Below are 23,600 nucleotides of genomic sequence, written 5' to 3' on the forward strand. Positions count from 1 at the left end.
TTAATTTTAGACAGTCTGTTAAATACTAATTTTGATTTTGATGACTGTGTCACTGTGCTACAACCAACCTCTGAAAATACTATTTTTGGGTGGCTCTGGAATCTTTAAAAAAAGTAAAATACTGTACTTGAGGGCTAAAAAACAGTGTCTTCACTTGCATATTTTTCTGATGATGTTATCTCCAGTCTGAATTCTAATGGAGAAATTGCATTCACTGAATCAGCACAACTCCCATGGTCTCCCAGGGACAAGAATTGTCAGAGGCCTCTCTCCAGAGGAACAGACGCATTTCGAATCGGTTTCCATACAACTCAGACCTTCTAACTTGCAATATTAACCCTTCTCTCCAATCTTCATTGTTTCAGTTTAACAATGCACAAAGCTCCCAGTGCTTAAAAAGTGTATATGGCACGTTTGCCAACAAATCTAAGGATTTGAATATCTGAAAGTAGGTAAATACAGTGCTAGATGCTTTTTCAGAGGAGCAGCTCTTAAGCAGAGAGTTATCTAGATAGAGGTCATGTTGGATCATCTTGCACTACTACTGGAGAGAAGAGACAGGCAAGACTTCTGCCTGTTTAGCAGATGCAGGTGGAAATACGTTGGTAACAAACCGCCTTGAAACCAGGACAGACAATAAATGGGGGTATTGCGTCTTGCAAGGGACATATGACACCTGAATAACAGTTCATCTACTAGCAGCAGTCAGAAAGCTGTGATGATTTTGTTTGTAAGACGATGTAGTGGTCAGATTCTCCAGAAACATCCATCATCTTTCTAGTCATGCATGTAGTCAGTAAAATGCTATGCTAGAGGTAAAACTAAGTGTGATGTTGAAGTCTTTTAAAGACATTCCCCAGTGTTTTAGACTTTTGCAATGATTATCATGTCAGTAAAATGGTAATGAAAGTGGTAGGACCTCAGTGAGACAAGTGCCTCTCCTTTTGTTTGCATAAAGGACGTAAAATACAGTTCAGCTCCTAGTGGAAGCAACTGGGTAAGCCCTGGTACGAGGAAAACTTATCAAGGAGATCTTCTCTCGATGTCAGTGCTGTGTTGGTGGCACAAATGTATCTTCAGGGGAGTATCTCTACGGCAAGCATGGGACTAATATTGTGAAAATACCACAGAGGTGTTGACTCTGCTGATACGAACTCTTCTGATTCAGGTGGTGAAAGTGCTGTCTTTCGTGGACATTCTTAAAGTGTGGTGTTTTGTTTTTTATATAACCCTTATCCTTCTGAGGCTGGCATGATACTTCAGTACTGAAAAGGAGAAAATAATATGGCAAGGGAGAAGGAAGGCTTTAAAATGCTTTTTATTAGTCTTGGGTATGCATGGTATAAGAACACTGCAGATATGTTCAGAAATAATGTTGAAGGCATGATTAAAAGCCTATTTTCCTTTTTCCAGGTGCTGTAATCCAATGCTTAAAAGCAATGGGTGTGTCTAAGCTTGGCTTTTCCATTAGAAAACCAGCTTTGATTTTTGAATGGAAACCTGCAGAGCTGTGGCTGTAGAGTCTCCATGCTTTTGCCTGATTGCCGTGCTCCAGTGTGGTACGAGGGGTTTCAGATTGCTGCTTAGAATCTTCCTTTTTATTTAAGTGACTGTTTCAAAGCCTTAGAAATGTATCTTAGTTCTCATCAGCTCACCAGTGAGGGTGAGGTGTAAGTCCACTTTTGAGCTTTCAGTTTAGAAATACTAATTATAACATGGTGGAGGGACGGTGAGGACTTAAAGGCCTGCTCTAAGTCACCGTGCTATTTAATATCACCTTCCACCCTCTGATACTAAATAGCAAACCCCAAACACTGAATGTGGAAGCTCTGTTTGAAAGCTACCCTAGTATTTTTCTTGTCAGATGCTTATCAAAGTCCAGTTATGTTTCTGTTCCCTTTCTCCACAGCGCAAATAGTATTCTCGAGTATTCATTTTAAGCTTTAAAGCTAATTAGCATATAGGTAAAGATCTAGTTGGGTGAGAGACATGATCTAAGATGAGCTGAATGAAAGCAAGGCCTTCAATGTCAATTTTCAGAGCAGTTTCTGTTTCCTTGTGTCAGCCTATAGACAATGTTTTGTTCTTTTAACAGTATATCTTCCAAGGCTAGTGTTTAAGTAAGCGTAACTTTTATGGGTGATGTGGCCTAGGGAGAGACAGTATGTCCGGGAACGCCATTTGTCACGCGCGTGAAGTTCCATGGAAAGAGATCTCCCTTCAGGCAAAGGTGCTGATCGTAGAAAACTTTAATAAAAACAGAAAAATAGTCCAACGGACATCTATACATATCTTGTGCAACGGGGAAGCCTTTGTACATGTTTTGTTTTGAAGGCTGGAGAGGGAGGAACAACCGTGTACTCTTCAAATGTAGAGTATAAATAGTCTACATGTGAATTTAAATTTTGGCTTGCATGTTGCTATATTGTAATGGTCTTTTTCTTCATTTATTCACTAAGGCTTTGCTTCTGTTTTTCTCATTAGGATGACAGTTCTGGCAGTCTCGCGTCAATATCTGCTCTCAGTCTATTAAACACAGGGGTATGAAATTTAATATATGTTTTTTTAGTTGTATTCAATGCCATGCATGGGACTATGTAGCGCTCATTAAAATAGAACAAACATCACATTTTCGCTCTAGCATGAATATTTTATGGAACTAACCATCAACTCATTAGATACCATTAGTAAAATAAATAAACCTCACACATGAATCTCACTAACAACTTAAAGTGATAAGAGTATTATTGTTTATTATTGTTTATATTGCATGTTCTTGAATAGCAGGAAATAGGTAATGCTAGAGCTTGACAGTAATTTACTTTCGATGTTTGCTGTGCCTTCTTGCTTAATGGTAAAAGTTGTTAAAAGGCTTAATTTCTAATATTTTTGAACACCTTTTATTAGCTTTGAAAATGGATATCCTAGAATCTTTTTTTTTTCCCCATCACTAAGTGACACAAGCTATTAACAGCAGCACTTCAGAACTCCAGGTGCTTTTAATCACTATTTCCAATACGAAATTGGAAACCTAGAAAAGTGTAGCTATTGAAACTTTTGTTATATGCTATTATGTCTTCTATTTGATGTGACTGATATACTTCTGAAATTGGTCCGATACACATGCCTGTTACACTGAAAACCTTTTATGTAGTTCCACACTCTACATTAAACAGGAATAGCACAAGTTAGTTTTTTAGTTCTGTGGATCTGTTACTCTGGCTTTGTGAAATAGAGCAGTAATGGAACTGCTAGTTGATACGTGATGCTTGCGGTTCATGTTACATGGTCCAGCCACTCTTGGCTCTTCTTTAGTGGGCCCAGAAGCCCCTGGCTCCATGCTTTTTTGTAAACAACAAAAGATGAAACTTGATGCAACTTGTTACTTTATTTTTTCCTCAGTTGGATATTTAGATGAACAATTGAGGATAGATGGCATTACTTTGGAAGGTTGACCTACTAGAAGTTCTTCAGTGTTTGGTTGTTCTGTTGTATTATGTGAGGATTAGTATTTTTCCCTCCTTCAATATAAGTTATTCTTATATCACCTGCAAGTTAGGAAAGAATGTACTGTTCTGTCTGTCCTGATAGCATCTGGCATCCTTAGTTCTGGGAGGATGCCTGGTTCATGACTGACTCTCATAATTTTTCAGTGACATCTATTCTTGCTGTAAGCACTTCTTTGTTTTTAATCACCTTGTAACTGGTTTGGGCTCAGCAATTTTAACACTTAACCTGGGACACACACGATGACATTGGAGGGAATCCTTATGCATTAGCAGAAATTCTTCTTACATAAATTTTCTATTAGTTTTAATAAAGCAATTCTATTAATGCTTCTGTTCTTGGATGATCAACTCTGCTTGAAATGAAGGGAAATAATCTTTCTGATGACATTTCCAGTTAGCTGTACAACATTGTGAAAATAATCATATAGATGGTTTTTAAGAGGCCCACTTGCTCCACAGACTCACACGTGTGGGTAGAAGGGAGAGGGGTTTAAAACTACTTGCAGAATATATGCCAGTCCCCATTGTTTCCTCAACAGAAGTCATGACTGAATAAAACCTGTTTCAGTATCAGGCTTAGAATTTTAGGGGAGTAAAGCATGTTAAAAGAAACTGTCATACACAGGGTATATGCTTTGTTTAATTAGTATGTCTTGACATCTACTTTAGAGGCAGTCCTTCAGGTAGTGAAAGTCAATTCAGTGTTGCCTACCAGGTCACTTTCTCATCCAGCATACATAAAACATAATTGGATCCATGGTGCTTATTCTGTATAATTGGTACTTTCAGGACTGTGAGGACTTTAACGCTCCTTGTAATCCAAGGCTTTTATCACTCATTTCCAGCAGGTCAGCTTTTGTTGTTGGATCCTAGATAAACCAAAACTTAGCCCAGCAAGATGCATGTTAAATTTCATGGTCAATATTTATACCTTTAAAGCTTTATAGTTTGGACACTGTAGATGCAAGTTTGTCTTCTAAAATTGAATCATTGTGTGCACACTTAAATACTTTATCCCCACAAGCATACCCAAAGTCATGCTTTTGGAATGCTGTGATGCAGCTGGTTTTCCTTTCTGTAAGTCAGTTTGCTTAGATGCTGGAAGAAGCAGCTATGGGCAGTTACTCATATGTTACACAGTGCAATCCAGTACTGTTTAGAGATGTCTAAAGTAGCTCTGGTCTAGCTGTCCTATATGGTTCTTCTGAGGGAGGATGAAAGAAGCTGCAGTTTCATGTGCTTTCCATGTAGCTATCAAAAAGGTGCAGGCAATAAAGACCTGTGCAGGTTTATTAGTTTTTCATTTGTTTAAAACACCAGGGTTTTTTGTTGGTTTGTTTTTTTGGTAAAGAAGTTACAGTTTGGGATATCTTTATCTTCTTAAGCACAAAAGCAGTTTATAAGTGAAAGACTTTTTTTCCCAGCCCCATTTATGTGTTACCTGTCTGTATATTAATAGGCTTATCTATATTTCTGTAGGAATAAATACTGGAAAATCAAGTCCTTCCACATATCAAAGTGCTCTTAAATATATTGTCACGGTGTTTTTCAGGAAAAACATGCTTTTAGCCTGTTAACAGGTTTGTTATTGGTAGTCAATGAGAGGATGCAGTTCCACCTTTAATAAGGAGATAACTATTCTTACTTTCTATTAAAGCTGAGATTTGTTTTTCTTTATCTATCTTGGGATTGCAAAATGTTCCATATCTTTTAATAAATACCAGATGTGCTGCAATAAAGAATTTTTTAACAACATTCCCTAAACTATTGAACACATACATGTCACACTTAAAAATTTTCTTTTTTTGCATAAACAGGTCTTATATAGTCCTGAATCTTAGGTGTCAACATGCCCTGTATGTTAAACATTTGACAAGACATTTGACTCTAAATTGTATTTTTACCTTGTTAAAGAGGAGTATTAGCTCACATCTTTTGAAGTGAAATTCTGTGTCAGCTCAAGCTTTTTATCCCATGCCAGGAATTTTAGATTCTGCATCAAATGCATGGTTAAGGCTACTGGATTCTTTGCATCTAGTCATACAAAACATTCCAGAAAAAAATGGATATTTTAGTTGCACAAACTAGTGAGTTCCGTGCCTGTCTGATGGTTCTGGGATCTAATCTTCAAATAAGTTTCCTAAAGCACAGGCTTCTTCAGGAAGAAGCATCTTCCATTGTGGAACGCATTTCATCTCGAGGAGTGTGCAGCCATAACAGTTTGAGCTTGAAGCTATCTTGGTGTCTGCTTTGACTCTTTCTAGTAACGCTTACAGTTTTCCCTCTCTGTGTATGTGGTTTTTTCCTCCAAAACCCAACTGTTCATAAAGTGTACTTACTTCCAGAAACACAGTTGGGTGATGAGTTCGCCTTTTGTGGAAATTCCTGTTGAAGATTTTTTTCTTCCTTTTCTTTCTCTGTTGCTTTGGAAATAGTGTATCAGCTCTTAGCATGTACGATAGCCAGAAGCACTAGCACCATTCAAATGTGGTGCTTGTAATAAAAAGGTGAGAGTGACTTCATTTCTAATGTCCATCTTGCAATACTTTTTTTTATTTAACCTGCTTACAAATTGGGTATGTAAGATTGTTGAAAAGGTTCTTACCGTTTGAACTTCCTCACCGCTGACCACCAAAAGAACTTGATCTTGTGGCTTCTGTTACAAAGTGTGAAAGTAAATCAGAACTTCTACCACAAATATGAGGGATGGCATTGCTACTGTACTGCAGCATGGATGCTGACCTCCAGGCACTATCACAAGATGCGTTCCTAACTTAAGGATATGCTGGGGTAGCCTGAGGTATAAAGCGTGACAGGAATGCCTATAATGTCTCTATGGTTTCAAGTGGAATGAAATAATTTTAGGCTTAAGGATATGTATATTCATTCATACAGTGAATGTTGGTTCTATGATTTTTCTCATGCTTGTGTGAATTACAACAGAACTTTACCAATCCTATATATCCAGATGTTCAAGATACTTGTTTGAATGTGGCAAATGATGTTGGATGCATATTATTTTCAGTCAAAAGTTGTCTTGGGAATTACCCTTCAGGAGAGGAATATGTTCCAGGAAATTTGTATAACCACTGTTCTTGGCCAGTGACTTACAACTTAGTTCTAAATATTTCTATTTAAGAACAGTTGGCTAATAACTTTTAAGTTACTGTGTTTACAAAGCAGTAGGGTTTTAGTGTGAATGTATGTATAAATGATGATAGGGTTTTAGTGTGAATGTATGTATAAATGATGATAGGGTTTTAGTGTGAATGTATGTATAAATGATGATAGCAAACAGTTGCTCGCTCTTTCTTTACAAGGTGAGTATTTGAGCTTTTCTTGAAGACAGAAAAGCAACATAGCTTCTCCTCTAGTTGAAATAATAGGGTGGTTGCCTGGTGGTTTGTGCCTGTCTTTCCAGGGTGCTAATAAAATGAGGTATTTGGTATGCTGCCACGGGGCAGAGTATGATACAGTGGTTAAAAGGTAGATAGCTGCAAGGATAGATGAACACTTGGGGAGTGTGGAGTGCGGTGGAAGCCACTTGAAAAGATCTTGAGAATGTTTCAAAACCATTCTTTGGCATGTTTTGTGGAGGTGCAATCACCTTTTCTCATCAGTTAAACTATTGTTCTGACTCCCACAAAGAAAAAGAAGAGGGCAGGAAGTCCAGATAACTCCTCAGAATCTGAAAACTATAGTGGCATATAATGCATATGGCCTTACTACTGTGAACATACCTGACCTCCTCTGATCTCTGAAGCTAATAGGTTGGGCCTGGTTAGTACTTGGGTGGGAAACCACTTGGGAATACTGGGTGCTGTAGCCTCTGTCTAGCAAGAGTGGAGTCTCCATCCTTGGTGATATTAAAAATCTGGCTGAACAAGGTCCTGTGCAACGTGCCATAGTTGATCCTGCTTTGGGCAGGAAGGCCGGATTAGATGATCTCCAGAGGTGCCTTCCAACCTCAATGATTTTGTGATAATGTCCTCTTGAGACAAGATTAACATGACTTCATTGAGGTTATACTTTTTGGATCATTTAATGTGTTATGCTTAATGTGGAAGAACAGAAATTTTGTTAGAGGTCATTAAAATGGGTCAGGTAAGGAGGCTGTTGAGCAGAAAGCTTTAGGCCACCTTCGTGTTAGGCAAACACTGTGTCTTCTCTGGAAGTCTGAGGCAGCATTGTCACATTTGTAAGGGGTCTTTTCTCATTTAACTTTATGGACTTCAACTGTGTACTGAACTTTTAAGCTGTATAATAGCTTTAAAGTTGTCAGCTCTGTTTCTATAATGCTACCAATAAATACTGAATGAGTAAAGCCCTCTGTTTCTCCGTGGCAGAACTAATGTGTACAAGAAGCTGTGTATTAGGTGTGAGATTCATTTGTGGGTGGTTTCTAGAGAAGACTTATGTTTGGGAAGACACATGACCTAATTAGTCATTGATGAATTTTTTATTTTTGGTGACTTAAACATAAGATTTTCTTTGGTTAATCTGAGACTGAATTTACTTACACAATTATCAAAGCAACAGATGTACAAGAACAAACTGTCTTTAGAGGAAAAAAAAAAAGCTTTTACAAGTTACAGCTCACTTGTCTGTGCTTGAGAATAGCTGTGTGATCCGTGAAAGTACATTACTAAAGTGCCTTGGATTTCTTCTCTTAAAAAGATGATTTTTCATCTCTTAGTATTCTGTGTTTGAAATCCAGCATGTGGAAAACTTGCAGAGAAACTAGTGTTTAGCCTTCATGCCTAAGGAGAGTGTGAAGCCACAAGCTAACTTGGTTTGGGGCTAAGTTGAAAGTCTTCTCACAAATAACCTTTTATGTTTTGCTGGATCATAAGAATGGGTTTCCCAGTAACGTGGCAGTAAATTTTTATTTACAGAGGCTAAAAAAGATGGAACGTGAGATTTGAAGTTTTCATCTGGCTCTGTCTAGCCTTTTTCCTAAAGACTGTCTCATATTTCTGTTTTGTTGAGTTGCTCTGTGGAAAAGGGGATGGGATTCTTTCTTCTCCAGAATCTTCTGTGTATTAAAGACTCTTAAATATTTCTTTCTAAGTAGATTGCATGTTTTAACCTTTGAGAAAGAAATTGTGCGAGACAGACGTGTATTGATAAATATTGTTATATTGTCATCGAGTATAGTGTAGGTAGTTCTGGATAATGTGTGTTTGATTGTCTTGCTAAAGGCTTCAGAAATGTGAAGGGTACCAGATCTCTCAAGGTGGCTAGAACCAAAAGGAAAGAAATGAGAAGAGACACATGTTCTTGCTTAGTGGTTTTTATTGTTGTTTGGTTGGGTTTTGTTGTCAACTCCGCAGATTACCTAAATATAGTTGCACACTAATTAGTTTGGGAAGATTATGCAGATTTCCTAACTGTAACTGATCCTTGGGTACTCAATAGTAGTATTGAACTAGAATAGATCAAAGATTAAGTTGATACAAGAAACTGCTTTCTCATTGATCTTTACTTAGCAGTCCTGGAAAGCTGCGCTGTCTCGCTATAAACAATTTCAACTTGTAATGTTAGTGCCTTGCTGTCTTAAGTTATTTAATAACTTAATAATTATATATTTTAACATTTTTACTTGTTTAATGCTTATTAAATATTATGCTTATTAATTAGAAGTGAGACTGAAAGTTGAAATTTAATTTTTATCAATAATGTTGTTTAGGAATATGAAGCACGGACAGGAAGAATGTATAAACCTCCACCCCCATCAGCAAGACGTAAAAATATTGAATTTGAACCACTTTCAACTACTGCTTTGATTCTGGAGGATCGACCAGCGTAAGTACGATTCTGCAGTGGAACTGATGATGACTGAATTTGTTAGATATGCTTCTGATGAGCTAAACTTCACAAGTTTTACATGAAAGTATCATTGGATTATTCCATCCCAGGTAATAGACTAACAAATACCTCCAGAAGAACCTTTTAAGTATATTATAGTCTATATGAGGAATTCTTTTTCGCTGTAATGGAGCCACCAGTCTGTTATCCTACTGTGTATCACAGCTGCCTGCGACAGTGTTTGGGCATCCTTAATCAGGAAAATTCTTGAGGACTTTTATGGTTTTCTTACCTGCCATCTCAGTGTGCATTCCCTTCTCCTTCCCCCATTCTGGAAACTTAATTTCCTAGACCAGTCAGGAAGACTTAACAATGGCAGTTGTTGCTTCAGCAAACCTGGACTTGGCCTACCAGAAGAGTCCTTTATAAAAGGAAAAAAAAAAGGAAAAAGTATTAGGTAGGTAACAGCATGAGTGGTAAGAATTGCCTTTGCAACACAAGAAATGCCTTCCCGTCACAAATGCTGAATGCTAATTTTGTATCTGGCAACTACAATTAAATCCTTTGTTGGTACCAAGATGATGTTCACTGGAACTGTTCCCTTGCCCCTGTTCCAGTTACGTTTTTGTGGCTCCTTCATACTACAGCTGAAGGCAAGGAAGCAGCAGATGAAGATGCAACAAAAAAACTGCATTAGGTACAAATAAGAATAGTAATGAAAAATGAGTAATAAAATGGTCAATATTTTCAGCTATAGAGTCTTCATCAATTTGAAGTAAAGAGGAGGACCTGCTGTCTAGGAATATATGCTGTGAGGAAAGCAAATGGAGCAAAGCTTTCAAATTGCTCCTTGAGAAAGCTTGTGATGGCACTGTTAAATGTTTGCTCTTATCAGTGCCAGTTAAGAAATGAAAAATAGAATATACAGCGTTTCCTTTGATATTCTCTCTAGTGGTATATAAGCTCATTCAGTGTTAAGACAGAAATATCCTGACTGGAGGTGTGGATTGCTATGATTACATTTTTTGTAAATGCATTATTTCTGTGTTGTATGGTGGAGAGTAAGATATGCAGTAACTGGTTCGCTGATGCTTTTCTGTACCTTCAAAATATCACAATTCATAAACTGACGTAAGTATGTTTTTACAAGTGACACTTCTACTTGTTTCAAATGGGAGTGCCATCCCAAGTGTGTAATGTGTTGCCACAGTCTCATCCTTGAAATTATATTCTACTCTCGCTTTCATTGGAAATATTAATAAAGTGATCTTTCTGCTTGTATAAGAGGAGACGGAAAACTTCTTTTTTGCATATTAAAATGACAAAACTGTCTTCTGTTTATTTTGAACCGAAGTAGACTAGAGATTAGGTAAGAGACTGAGACCAAACATTGTGTTCTGATTTGTTTTGGAATGAGTCTGCTTGGTCAAAAGGAAGTGTGTGTTTGGCAATTAGGGGATCACTACGCAGCCAAAAACCAAATGCATTTTAAGCTGGTGAACTCATAGCACTGCAGCAAGCTTCCTTAGCTTTAACACTGACATAAATGGAGATCTACCCTTTCTTCTTTTGGTAAACCTATCTTCTTTTGTGGGAGTTTTAAAGGGCAAGCTATGGTGAATAAAAACCTTTACCTTTTAATGAAAATGCATCATCATGGATTTCGTATGAGCGAGTGGAGTATCAATATGCAGGTATATTTAATTATTAAAATCTGCATGTGCAGAAATGCATTGCAATAAATAACTATATGGAATATCAATATTTCCCTTTTGTCACTTCGTGCAAACTTCAAGCATCATTCCAGATGTTCAACAAATTTAATAATCCTGTGTTGGGGGAAGCTCTAGGAGAACTAATAATCAGAAGTAGTAAACATCTGGTAGTTCTCTACTGCTGTTACTGAAACACTGGTAGTGTCACAACCCCAAAGCTCACCTTAGAGAGAAGCCAAATTAAAACCTGTTTCAAAATGGTTCAGAACATCATCTGTGTGTATTGAATTCAGGAACAAATTGTTTTCAGAAATCTTCCTGCCAAATCAGTGGAGGAGGCTTTACGTCACCGACAAGAATATGATGAAATGGTGGCAGAGGCAAAAAAACGAGGTATGTTAACTGCCAATAATCACTATAATTCTTCTTAACTGTGCAGCAAAAATAAAGTAATTTCTGGCTTGTAGGCTAGTAGGTACTGTAAAGAACAACCTTGTTTAATATCTAGGTTAAACTCTGTGTGCATATGTACCAGATGATAAAATAGAACTCAATTAGCAAATTGTTTTCTTATTCTACCACAGTGAACATAACTAGGTTCAGAAGTCAGTTTAACTTTTTCTTTGATTTTTTTAAGTAGGAACTTGATTTTTTTTTTTTTTTTAAAAAAAAACTACTTGTGTAATGTGATCAGCCAGAAACTTTCTGGGTACTTGGACTCCTTTTTCAAGCTGTGTTGCTGCAGTTGCCACTGAGAGGCAAAGTATAATACAGCTGACTGCTTAAAGATCTGTTTTTTCAGGAATTTGAGATCAATTCCAATGTGAAGACAGATGAAAACTTTGGGGTTTTTTCCAACCAGCTGTACCTGCATGAACTTTCCTACTCCCACTAGATCTGTTTGGTTTTTTTTAAATGAAACGTATCTGTAGCATCTGGTATTGTGTCCATCTATGAATAGTTGTTGAAAGGACTTCTGTAGTCTTGTGCCTCATATTGAGGGAATAAGCTATTTTAAGAATCTGTGCTGCATGTTTTACTTGGGCTGTTGTCGGAGATCTAAGCTTCTGAACTGACTGAGCCTCTGTGGATCTGTGGCAGCTTAGTCTGAAAGATGTCATAAGAAATCCAAGGCATTGGACATTCATTTCACTCTTCCCTTGTGGTGTGCATCTTGTAAGGTGTGATCTGTGGTCCATGTTTGGAGGGTCAGCCATGTGTAGCGTTTTAGTATGTGTGCCCTGGTATTCATCAAATTAACTATTGCCACACACACAAAGCTTCAGTAAAAACTTAACAAAGCTCGTCAGCCTTATCAGTTTACCAGGGATGGCATGCTTTGTGTCTAATGCATGTGTAAATAGAAAATGACTTGCAATTTCACAGTGGTTCTTCATGATGTCAAGATAGTCCTGCTCTGTCCTCCTTTTAGCCTTTTTAATAAGAGAGATCGAAAAATGATCCTTTTTTTAACAGAAGGCAGAATATTCTTCTCTTGTTCAGCATTGTGGCTTTGTCTCAGATCTTGAGGTCCTTTTTCCAGAAAAGAAAATACGTAATCCTTCTAGTTGGAGGTTTCATTAAAATTTGAATAATTTTAAAACAGATGTAGAATTGCACTTTTGAGTAATAATTTTATGTATAATTATTGCTGATTAGTCTAAGTAATAAGTAAGGTTTAGGTAGAACATAGTGTGAAATTCATTACCGGAAAAGCAGCGCTGATGATGTGCTTGCTTTTTAGTCATTCTGTGTATTGCAGAAGTGCTACAAGTTTTCTAGCCAGATTTTTGTTTGTCTAAATCACTGTGTATTTGAATAACTTAAAGACAGATTAAATTAAACAATTTCCTGAGAAATACACCTACAATCAACAGAAATGGCACCGGCTAGCTCGTGTGCAACTGTAACTTACCCTTGATCTCTTTCAGACATCTAAATAATTAGAAAACATCTTAATAATTAACTTAATAATTTATATACACTAATACAGGATTATTAACATGTTATGCCTAACAGAAATTAAAGAAGCACATAAAAGGAAAAAAATAATGAGAGAGCGTTTCAAGCAAGAAGAGAATATTGCTAGTGCTATGGTGATCTGGGTCAATGAAATACTACCTAACTGGGAAGGCATGTAAGTAAAGTTCTGTTGTGTCAATGAGGCAAGCCTGGCTTGTTTCTCCTCTGGAAACAGAGGCACCACATACCTTATTTTCCTTTTCCTTTCTGTTTTGTCAAGAAGTCAGTTTTTGTTGCCATAATATAGTGAGAGGCACTACAGAGCCACATGAAGTGTATGCTTTCTGGGAGCTTAATGTTTTGGGTTTTTTTTAATGGGGCTTTAGCATAAGCAGAGATCCTTAAATATTGACTTGGGAAGTAGTATGTTATTTTGCTTGTAAGTTGCCCAATGATTTTAGAAAACAAGATGTACAATATGTGTCTTTGTTTTTGTGGCTTGTGGTTTGTTTTTGTTTTTTTTTTTCCCCTCCCTGCTTCCCTATCCTAGGCGTGCTACCCGAAGAGTTCGAGAGCTGTGGTGGCAAGGATTACCCCCGAGTGTACGTGGGAAGGTTTGGAGTCTAGCTGTGGGAAACGAATTAAATATCACTCCTGGTATGCCTTAACAGATTATGTTTTAGTGCAAAATTAAGTTGGCTATTTTCAAAGAAAAAAATTAAACTTTTGTTAAAAAAAAGTATAAATAAGAGTGTGTTTTCTTTTTGAAGAACTGTATTTCACAACCTTAGGAACAGGTGTTTTTTATAACTAGGTATCATAGCCTCGTAAATTATGGAAACAATGTTCAAAAACTGCTTATGAAAACACTTTAGTCATGTAAGAGCTAAGGTCATGCTCCCCCCAAAAATGATTTTTTTATGTTTAAAATTGAGAATTTGTAGAAAGTTTCCTTAAAGGAGTGGAAAGGGAAATTGCTTTATTTCATAACTAATGATTTTGATGAACTGGAAGTGTTCTAACCCACTCAAAAAAAAATCTGAATTATTTAAGACATTATTTCCCTCTTGTAATTTGCACATTTACCACAGAAGAAAGCATAATACAGTGCACACTATAAAACTGTATAGTGGTACTCCAGTGGTTAGTGGTAACCAGTTAATAGATTCTTCCCTCTCCCTGTGCCTAGTGGTTAAGACAAAACCAAGCAACAAAACCAAAGCCAAGAATACTTAGTGTGGTTTTGTTTTGGATTGGTGCTTTTCTTACTTATGTCTTCCTTTTTTGTTGTTGCTTTTGTTTTTGTTTTCTTGCAGAACTTTATGAAATCTTCTTGTCAAGAGCTAAGGAACGATGGAAAAGCTTCAGTGAGACAAGTTCTGAGAATGACGTAGAAGGTGAGATTTCCTGAATGCTGGACAGCCTCCTGTTCACTTTTACAAACCCAGAAAGCCTCACAAGTTCAACTGCAATTGCAGCATTAATAATACATGTTAAAAGTGCTCTGAGTCATTCCCTACTTAAATGTTGGCTTTCTTATAACAAGTCGGTGAGTGAGGGGCTTAACAGTATTTACTATATCAATAAAAGGTACATTAAAATTTTGCATGTTGTAGTTCACTTTCAAATTAATGCGTTTTCATATGGATTCCTGAAATACCAGGACTAAGCTCTCATGAAAATTTGAGATGAAATACAAAAAGAAGAAATGGGAAACGAGATTACAGTATGTGCTATTGCTTAGCTCTGCTTAGATGGTTCTTACATTGGTATCCCTTCCACAGTTTTGGGAAAGAAAATTACACTCTGGTTTTTGATTGTGGAACTGAGGGGTGAAGAATGTGTAACATTATACATTTTGGATCCCACTTGGGTTTTCTTGGCTGCCCAGATGGCCTTTCCTCACAAATCTATTTGGGGATGTTAGCATACTTGTATGTATAGTGGAGTTTTATCACTGGCATATTGCTGTCTACTGTGGGTATTCTTTCTGTTAAAAATAGCGTCAATGATGTTTTTAATGGTGGCTAGATCCTTGTTACAAACATTAACTCCTTGTGCTGGTAACAGTTACTTTTTAAAATGCTGTCTTATGTGATACTGTCAGTACCAGCTGCTATGAAATAACTGTTTTTTGGAGTTGGTCTCTTTTGGGAAAGAAAATGCCATTGTAATGCAAGAAGTACTCTTTTGTTTGCACTTGCCATCGCCAGTTCTGACTAACTGGCTACTTTGTGAATTATTTGGGTCTTCCTTAGGGTACCTCTGTGACTCAAATGAAGCTTGTCTTGAGGCAAACTGTTTACAAAAAATTCTGTGTGTACCCTAAATATGCTTATCCTTGGAAAACATGTTTGCAATGCCCCTTGGTTTGTGGGGTGGTGGTTTCTTTGTTCTTGTGTTGTGGGGGTGTGGGCTGAGTGTGGGGAAAGCTTAGGTAATTTGTTTATTTTGGAAAGGTAGTAGGTGGGAATGAAAGGGGGAAGGGTCTGTTTTGATTGTGTCAGATGTTCTGGGAAATGTAGTAATGAGGGAGAACTTTAAAGTAATAGGATTTTCATCTCTGGTTGAAAAGCAAGCCAATCCACTGTGCTTGTTACTAACCTTTGGTAGCAAAGTCTAGAAGATCAATTATTTTAGCCTCGTTTAACATACTTGTAGTTCTGAGGGTTTTTTTCTGTTCAAATATTTTTAACACTTTTGGCAGATAAAAATTAAAGCATGAAAAATATCTTTTTGTATCTTGAAGACAAGACATTCATCAAAAGATGTGTTCCTGGTCAGATCTGCTCAAAAGACCCCCAGTGAATCCTCTCTTTTGGAGTCCACAGAACTGAATTTCTTGTGTAAATCCAGAGTTTCTTGTGCTCTGTGTTGTAGATTCTCATCTTCTTTGGGAATCACTCTAAATTCAGCCTGGAGAGGAGAAGGCTCTATGGAGACCTTTATTGCAGCCTTTCAGTACTTAAAGGAGGCTTAGAAGGAAGATGGGGACAGACTTCTTAGCAGGGCCTGTTGCGATAGGACAAGGGGTAACAGTTTTAAACTGAAGGAGGCTAGGTTTAGACGAGAGATAAGGAAGAAATTTTTTACATATAGGGTGGCGAAACGCTGGCACAGGTTGCCCAGAGAGGTGATAAGTGCCCCATCCCTGGAAACTTTCAAGGTTAGGTTGGACAGGGCTCTGGGCAACCTGATCTAGTTGAAGATGTCCCTGCTTCTTGCACAGGGGTTTGGAGTAGATGACCTTGAAAGGTCCCTTCCAACCCAAACTACTCTCTGGTTCTGTAAATTGATGAGTAAGTCCCAAATGAAATAATCTCAAATATAATGCCTGTTCCTTTTGAAAGAGAAGGGAAGGATTAAGCAGCAGCTCTTGAACTTTTAATTTTAGATGTGTATGTATTCTCTGTAATAATAATTGCCTTTCTCCCAAATTCCCCTAACACAGCCTGCAGCAGTCCCACTCGCTCCTGAATGCAACTATCATAGTTTTAGGAGGACTGGAAGAAAATGCTGCTTTCAGCAGAGAACATTCCGTTTAGCCTATTCATCAAATTCTGCAATCTTCCACTTCCCAGATAGCTCTTGAGTGGAGTAAGCTCTCTGAAAGAGCCTTTTCCCAAGGTGCTACATGTTTTTTCCTCGCGATCACTAGTATTTGCATCATGTCCCTGTGTAGAAGATAGGATAGAGAGCTCAAGGGCCAGCTGAATTTCTTCTGGAGGTTTGTGAGTGAATGCTGCTTGCTTTCCTGCTGTTTGAAGAATGCCACTCCTAAGGATACAAAAAAATATGAGGCTAATGAGAGCTCAGAAGTCATGTTAACTACTGCAGATCATAACTATGTGGCCAATTCTGGAAAGTTCAGTGAAGCCTCTCTGTATGTTTTAGCTACCTGCAGTAAAAGTGGGACATGAGAAAAGCATGACTTCAAAAGTAACATGCTCAACTCTGCAGGTGAAGAGTGATGGTTTATTGTGATAATGATGCAATCAATCTTTTTTTTTTTTACTCCAGTGTACAGAGTATATTTCAATGCTACTGATTGAAATGAGTCACCAAATGAGCCAATTAGGAAAGAAAAAATTGAAAAGTGACATACCATTAGACCAGGAGCAGTGCTCTCTGTGTTCCTGCACAGACTCAGTAACTGCAGTCACAGTAGAAGATAAGAAAGAAAACAGAGTTTTGAGGACTGGGCTGGTCAGAGTTCAAATTCTAGTGAATACAAGGCCAGCTTGGGCCTGGATAGGGTGTTATACAGTAAAGTAAAAGGTAACCTTTTGGATTTAAGTCTGAATGGTGTAAAGGTGTATGACTTGAAGAAGAGTGAGTAGACAGAGGTAGTAATTACTGATAGTTTCTCTCACTTTTTGGAGTTGATGGCATATACCAGGTATCAGTGGACAGCTTTAGCTCTTGAAGTATAGCACTGTAGAAGTATACTCCAGGAATTAGAATGAGGTAACTTTTTTCCTTAGATCCTAAGAGTCCTTATGTGCCTGTGGCAGTTTTATTCTGAAGTCTGTAGAATTATCTATCAGTTTTAATGAGTGTTGGTTTTGCTTGCAGATGCAGGTGCATCTGTTGCTGATCGTGAGGCCAGTCTGGAGCTAATTAAGTTGGATATATCACGCACATTTCCATCCCTATATATTTTCCAGAAGGTGAGAGTTCTTTAACTTTAGTTATGACAACTTTAAAGTTCTGAAACAAGAAAAGAAACCTAGATAGCTAAATACGGAATAGTTTTTAGAAGCTGTTTGTACAAAACAAATAACAAAAGCAAAATTGGTTCTTTTCTACATACAACAGCAAATAGTGGTGTGTTTTGTTGTGTTTTTTTTTTAAATGAGATTGAAGTAGGACACCTACAAAAGCGTCTTGTCTGGACATTTGTAAATGACAGACTATAAGGCTTTTTCTCCTGGAAAAATTGCATGCAGTTCTTATTAATGTTTATGAAATTACTTACATGCAAAAATTAGAATACTCTCACTGCTTCTACAGAAATCTTCATGCGTTTCACTACACATTTTCAGGCTTTGTGTTTTTTTATATAGATATAATGTATGCATACACATGGATTGCAAAAACGCATGTATTTTATATACAGTAACTTGTGTTACTAAGAATTAAAACATCCACTGTCTCTCAAAAGGGAAAAACAACCCTGGATGTGTACCATATATTTCCATTTTCCATTATGTACTGACTTCCACTTAATTATTTCATTGTATTATTGGTCTGTTACTTTTCCTTTAACATTTCAAAAGCATACATGGTAATGCTTGGAGTAAAAACTGGTATTATTCTAGCTGTGAATGAAGCAATAGTTCACTGGCTTATTTGCTTCTTATTTTATTCTGGCTTGTTACCTTCCTGTATTTATAAAGTGGTTTTGAAAAACTTTCTTTTTTCTTTTCCTCCCTCCCCTCTCCCCTTGTATTAGGGTGGTCCTTATCATGATCTGCTGCATAGTGTTTTAGGAGCATATACATGTTACAGACCAGATGTGGGATATGTAAGTATTTATTGTAAAATGTTTATAACGCAGCAAAGAAGCTTGAAATGTGATGATTTAGAATGTATTAAATAAGTAGGTTCTCTAAACTTTATGCTGCTAGCACTTAAAAAAAAAAAATTAAACTTTGGCACCTACTCATTTCATAGCAGTTACAATGATGCTAATTCTTAGAGATAATTAAATACCTGAAAATGGACTGAATGCCAAGGATGAGTATACATAGGATGGCTTGCATGGAAAGTTTTAAACGGATGTGTTCACAAGGCCATTATAGTTCTGACAGACCTAGAGTATCTACAGGAAAAAAAACCTGCTGGTGGACTTCTAGTAAGCACTCGGCCTGTTCTGTCCTAGTGTTGCTCCCACTGCTACCATTTCCGTAGTGATACTCTGCTTCACTACCCCACATCCCAGAATCCAGAAACTCCTTATTGGTGTCTTGTTGTCAAAGATTAATTGCTCCATCTGAGATCAGTGAAGATAAGGTTGTTTGCACACATTACTGTGTTTAGAAAGAAAAACCAAAACCCATCAAAAAACTGTCAAAAACACCCCAAACCAACCAACCAACCAGAATATCTCTGAGCTATGTGATCACAGCTACCCTGGATATTTCTGATCATACTTTTTTTTTTTTAATGTTAATATGGCAGTAAATTTAGTGTAATCTTATTTCCACACCCAACTATCCCACAAAAATGGAAGGCTGTTGGACTGTTCTTGATGTATATCAATACTTTTCTCCCTAGTTGGTTAAGGTACTGACTGCATTTTTTAAGTGAGGAGCAGGCAGCATAAATGCCTAGAAACAGCAGTTGAAATTGGTAAAATTATTTTTAGTATAATGAGTATTCAGATCATCAGTTAACAGCTACAAGCATAATGCTCTTCACTTTTATTGCAGGCTTAAGTGTTTTTGAGAGTAGTCATGGAAAAATGTAAACTTGCATTGTAGCTAACCACTTAGAAGTAATCTTATGTATGTGAACAAATACTGTTTGGCAAGTGGAAAGATACGTATTGACTGTTCTGAAACAGAATTTTGTCTCAATTCCAGCATATCTGTCTGGGTCTAAACTATCCCATATGTGAGGGTTTTTCTCCCTGTCTGCTTTTCCATAGTTTAACAATGAATTTAAGGCCAAGTTTTGTCTCTTATGAGCTCTGCCTCCAGCCTGTGTGGTTTTAACTTTCCTCCATTCCAAGTCCCAAGGACTTGTGGTCATGAGACCTCTCAGCACTTCCATCAAGCACCTAAAACCAGCATCAGAAGAAATACTATGTCTTGCTGAAATCAAATTGACTGCATGCATAAAAATTATTTATTCATATTGTTTGTGTTCATCTGGAAATGTTATGCAATGGTATTTGATATATTGCAGACTGTGAATATTTGCATTTCGAAAGTTATAAGATGTACTGAACCTACTCACCTATATTTGCCTGATGCTTTTCCCACTTGAAGGTACAAGGGATGTCCTTCATCGCTGCTGTGCTCATTCTGAATCTGGAAGAGGCAGATGCTTTCATTGCCTTTGCTAACCTTCTAAACAAGCCATGCCAGCTGGCCTTTTTCCGTGTGGATCACAGCATGGTATGCACAGAATTTTCTGGTTTTGAACCATAACATTCTTTTGACTCGAAGCATAATTGATTTATTGAGGACTTCCTTTTTGTGCTGTTGAATAATGGAGAACTCTAACCTGTGGTTACAAAATTGAGAATACCAAATACTAATCTGTAGAACACATTCTACTGTTTTGATTTTTCCTCTAGACACACTTAATTGTTGTACTTATCCTAAGTAGTCACATTGTGCTATGTTGACATCCTCAATTCTTGGTGGGGTTTGTGTTATTTTACAACTAAACATTCTTTTGATGACTGCTTACAAGGTGCTTTACTATCTATACAGATGCTGAAATACTTTGCAGCCTTTGAAGTATTCTTTGAAGAAAATCTTCCCAAATTGTTTCTTCATTTCAAATCATACAGTCTTACTCCAGACATATATTTGATAGACTGGTGAGTATAGAGAACATAGCAAACCTAACCCTACAACTGTTGGAACATTTTCCATTTTGCTATAGGTTTTTCAGCAATAGACATACAGCATTAAAAAAAAGGGCGTGGGGCATTCGGTAGATGCTTGTGTACCTCAGGTTCCTAGGTCTTGTGATGAAATCATGGTGAACTGTTTTGGGTGACTGCAAATCCTTTGGCAGGTTTCAAACTTTATGAACTAGGATTAGGAGTGATATTTATTCAGACAGAAAACAAGACACACAGGACTCCTGTGTGTCTCATCTTCTTGTTGCTGCAGGTAAGGGGTCAGCTATGGGTAATGTGAGTCAAGGAGAAGAGGTTACTACACTGTAGTTGTCTTATGACTGATTGTAAGTGACTTAATGAAATGAACATAATCAGGTACTGAAGAAAGTATGAATATAGGAGTATAGACTTTAAAGCAGAAGGAGGATGAAATTTAGGACCTGGTTTGGGAAAGGGTATAAACTTGGAAATACAATGAACATTTTGAAGTAATGAATGCTCTAGAGCAGAGTACCAAACTACGTTATGTGCCTGTAATGGGAGGCAGGAATGCAAACATCCTTGAAGTGTGTATAGTGCTGTCAAATACAGAATGCCATCCGAAGATGGCTTTGAGATAGAGTGCGCTCCTCTTATAAAGGGAGGGTAGAAGAGGTTATGGTAGTCTGCGGTAAGGAGTGTTCTGAGGTTCCCGAACCACTTCCCAATAGGAATAATGGGGAAACAGAGAACATTCTGCTTTGTATCAAAGGAACCACTACAAATTTGTGGGAGGGGTTCTACAATATGGTACATACAGCTGACTTAACACTCTGCCCATGTATAATGAATGCTTTTTAAAAATAAACTTTGCAGTAAGAAATGCAATTGGACTCTTCCCATTAAGAACAGAACAGCGGCTGTCTTTAGGTTTTGGTGATTTTTAATGTGAATAGAAATTCAAAATGTATCACGGAAGTGTAGTTACGGAATTCTCATTAGTACATTAGCTACAGTGGGATGTAGCCTTCCATTGAGGTGATTTGTGGCTTTAGATTTAGTTTGGAAAATGAGTGGTGAACAGAGCTGTTAAACTGTATGGCTTAAGGGTTAAGTTACACAATTAAGATCTTTGTTGCTTAAGTTCTTATTTGTATATTACACCTTGTTTGAGTGTAAAGATGTTTGTAACTTCTCTAGCCAGAGCTTCCTAAAGGAGGTGGCTTTCAAATGAAGGATTTCCTGTAGCATGAAGAGATGAGTTTCAGAGTGGGACCTCTGACTTCAAAAACTGGGGACTTGTGGATCTTTGAAATACAGGAAGAAATAAGAACATGTGAAATAACTTGTTATCTGCTCACTCTCAGCTAACATAACTGGAATTTAAAGGAAGTTGTATTTTCATCTTTCTGAAATAGGTTAAGGTTATAACTGTGTTTTTTCTCAATTGTAGGATTTTTACACTCTACAGCAAGTCATTACCACTTGATCTGGCCTGTCGTGTCTGGGATGTTTTCTGTAGAGATGGAGAAGAATTTTTGTTTAGGACAGGACTAGGAATCCTTCGGTTATATGAAGATATTCTCTTACAGATGGACTTCATTCATATAGCACAGTTTCTAACAAAACTCCCAGAAGACATTACATCAGAAAAGCTTTTTAGTTGTATTGCAGCTATTCAGATGCAGAATAGTAATAAAAAATGGGCACAGGTAGGTGAGTTTTTTCTTGGAGAGATACATATCAAAACAGACATGCTGGCACATGAGTACATGGGGCAATTCTCATTAAGACTACTTTATGCTGCATGTCTGACTTCTGAGCAATGGGTGCTTCCTTTCTAGTGTCTCATTCTAGAAATTAATCTCCATGCTAATATTGTGGTGGTTAATATTGATCTTTTTTTACAAGACTGGCTTTTTTATATTCATTAGATAATTACTTTTCCAGGTGTTTGCCTCACTGATGAAGGACAACAAAGAAGGGGAAAAGAACCATAGCCCAGCACTGAAAAGCTAATTGTCGTAATGTTGAGGTCAATCAAAAATGTGGAAAACCACTTGATGACAAAGGAGTTTTCACATCACTTCTATGTGAAAAAGCACTATAGAAAATGTGAAAATGAGGTGGAAAAACAACACGGCTCTCAGTGGAGTAATGAACTGATGAAATCTTCACCCTTTTGCCAGTATTAGCTTTTGTCGTGGGAAGATTTGTTTTCACACAGAATACTAAAACCTATGAAACTGAGAAGTGGGGGGGTTCATATTTAATACTTTAAAAGAATCAGCTCAATGCAATAAACATTTGTAATAACTTCTGTTGGTACTTAAAAAAAAATAATTTTGAGACATAACATTTTTTACAGATACCACAAAGGCACTTTTGGGGAGGCGGGGGTGAGGGAAATGCTAAATCTTAAGGCCCTAGAACTGCTATCCAAACCAAATGCTTTGGTACAAATATTACCTCCAAAATTAACCATTTGAAAATATTGAGGACCAAATAAGGTGGTTTGGTATGTTTGTGTGCAAGACGGCTAAAATTTGGGAAGGGGTATTGTCTTATTTACTTGTTTGGTTTTTTGTTGTTTTAAGTTGCAGCTTCATTCTTCAGTCTGGGCAAATGTAATTAACTCAGGAACTGTGGAATTATTGTGCCCAAACCTGTTAGAGCAAAAATCACCTGAATTTTAAACAGTGGTAAGATCAGGGCTATTATTTTTAGAGTGTACAGCTTTCAAATTGAGTGGTATTAAGCATTTGTTTTGGTGTATTGGTTGTGCAGCTTATTAAAAATGGAGTAGGTATTCTGTGAAAGGGTTTTGCCATCAGAAGTTTTATTTTGTTGAGCCATTTCCAACTAAGAAATACTTGTATGTAATGGTGAACACTAGAAACTGACAAAGCTATCAGCAGGCTTCGTTTTGTCAAAGGAGCAGCCACTTTTAACACTTTGGAATAAAGCAGGCACAGAGTTGTTTTTGAAACTATCTTTTATTAGTGTGCAATACTGAAATCCAAAAAGCATCTGGTTTAGTGATAC

At 37.2% G+C, this 23,600-nt stretch overlaps 1 protein-coding gene across 1 annotated transcript in view; it reads left to right on the forward strand.

The window, feature by feature from the left end:
• TBC1D12 (TBC1 domain family member 12) overlaps positions 1-22,574 on the forward strand; it is a gene marked incomplete at its 3' end in the record, with an annotated part of 44,964 nt that extends 22,390 nt beyond the window's left edge. Inside the window, exons 3-14 of the mRNA XM_082002024.1 lie at positions 2,485-2,541; positions 9,199-9,314; positions 11,343-11,425; positions 13,052-13,169; positions 13,545-13,651; positions 14,311-14,391; positions 17,570-17,664; positions 18,450-18,521; positions 19,990-20,118; positions 20,440-20,549; positions 22,009-22,267; positions 22,506-22,574. Of these exons, the coding sequence (XP_081858150.1) occupies positions 2,485-2,541; positions 9,199-9,314; positions 11,343-11,425; positions 13,052-13,169; positions 13,545-13,651; positions 14,311-14,391; positions 17,570-17,664; positions 18,450-18,521; positions 19,990-20,118; positions 20,440-20,549; positions 22,009-22,267; positions 22,506-22,574 (1,296 nt within the window). The remainder of the gene's footprint in view (positions 1-2,484; positions 2,542-9,198; positions 9,315-11,342; positions 11,426-13,051; positions 13,170-13,544; positions 13,652-14,310; positions 14,392-17,569; positions 17,665-18,449; positions 18,522-19,989; positions 20,119-20,439; positions 20,550-22,008; positions 22,268-22,505) is intronic.
• Positions 22,575-23,600: the final 1,026 nt, after the last annotated feature.

Source organism: Phaethon aethereus, assembly GCF_964289735.1.
Source record: "Phaethon aethereus genome assembly, chromosome: 7".
NCBI lineage: Eukaryota > Metazoa > Chordata > Aves > Phaethontiformes > Phaethontidae > Phaethon > Phaethon aethereus.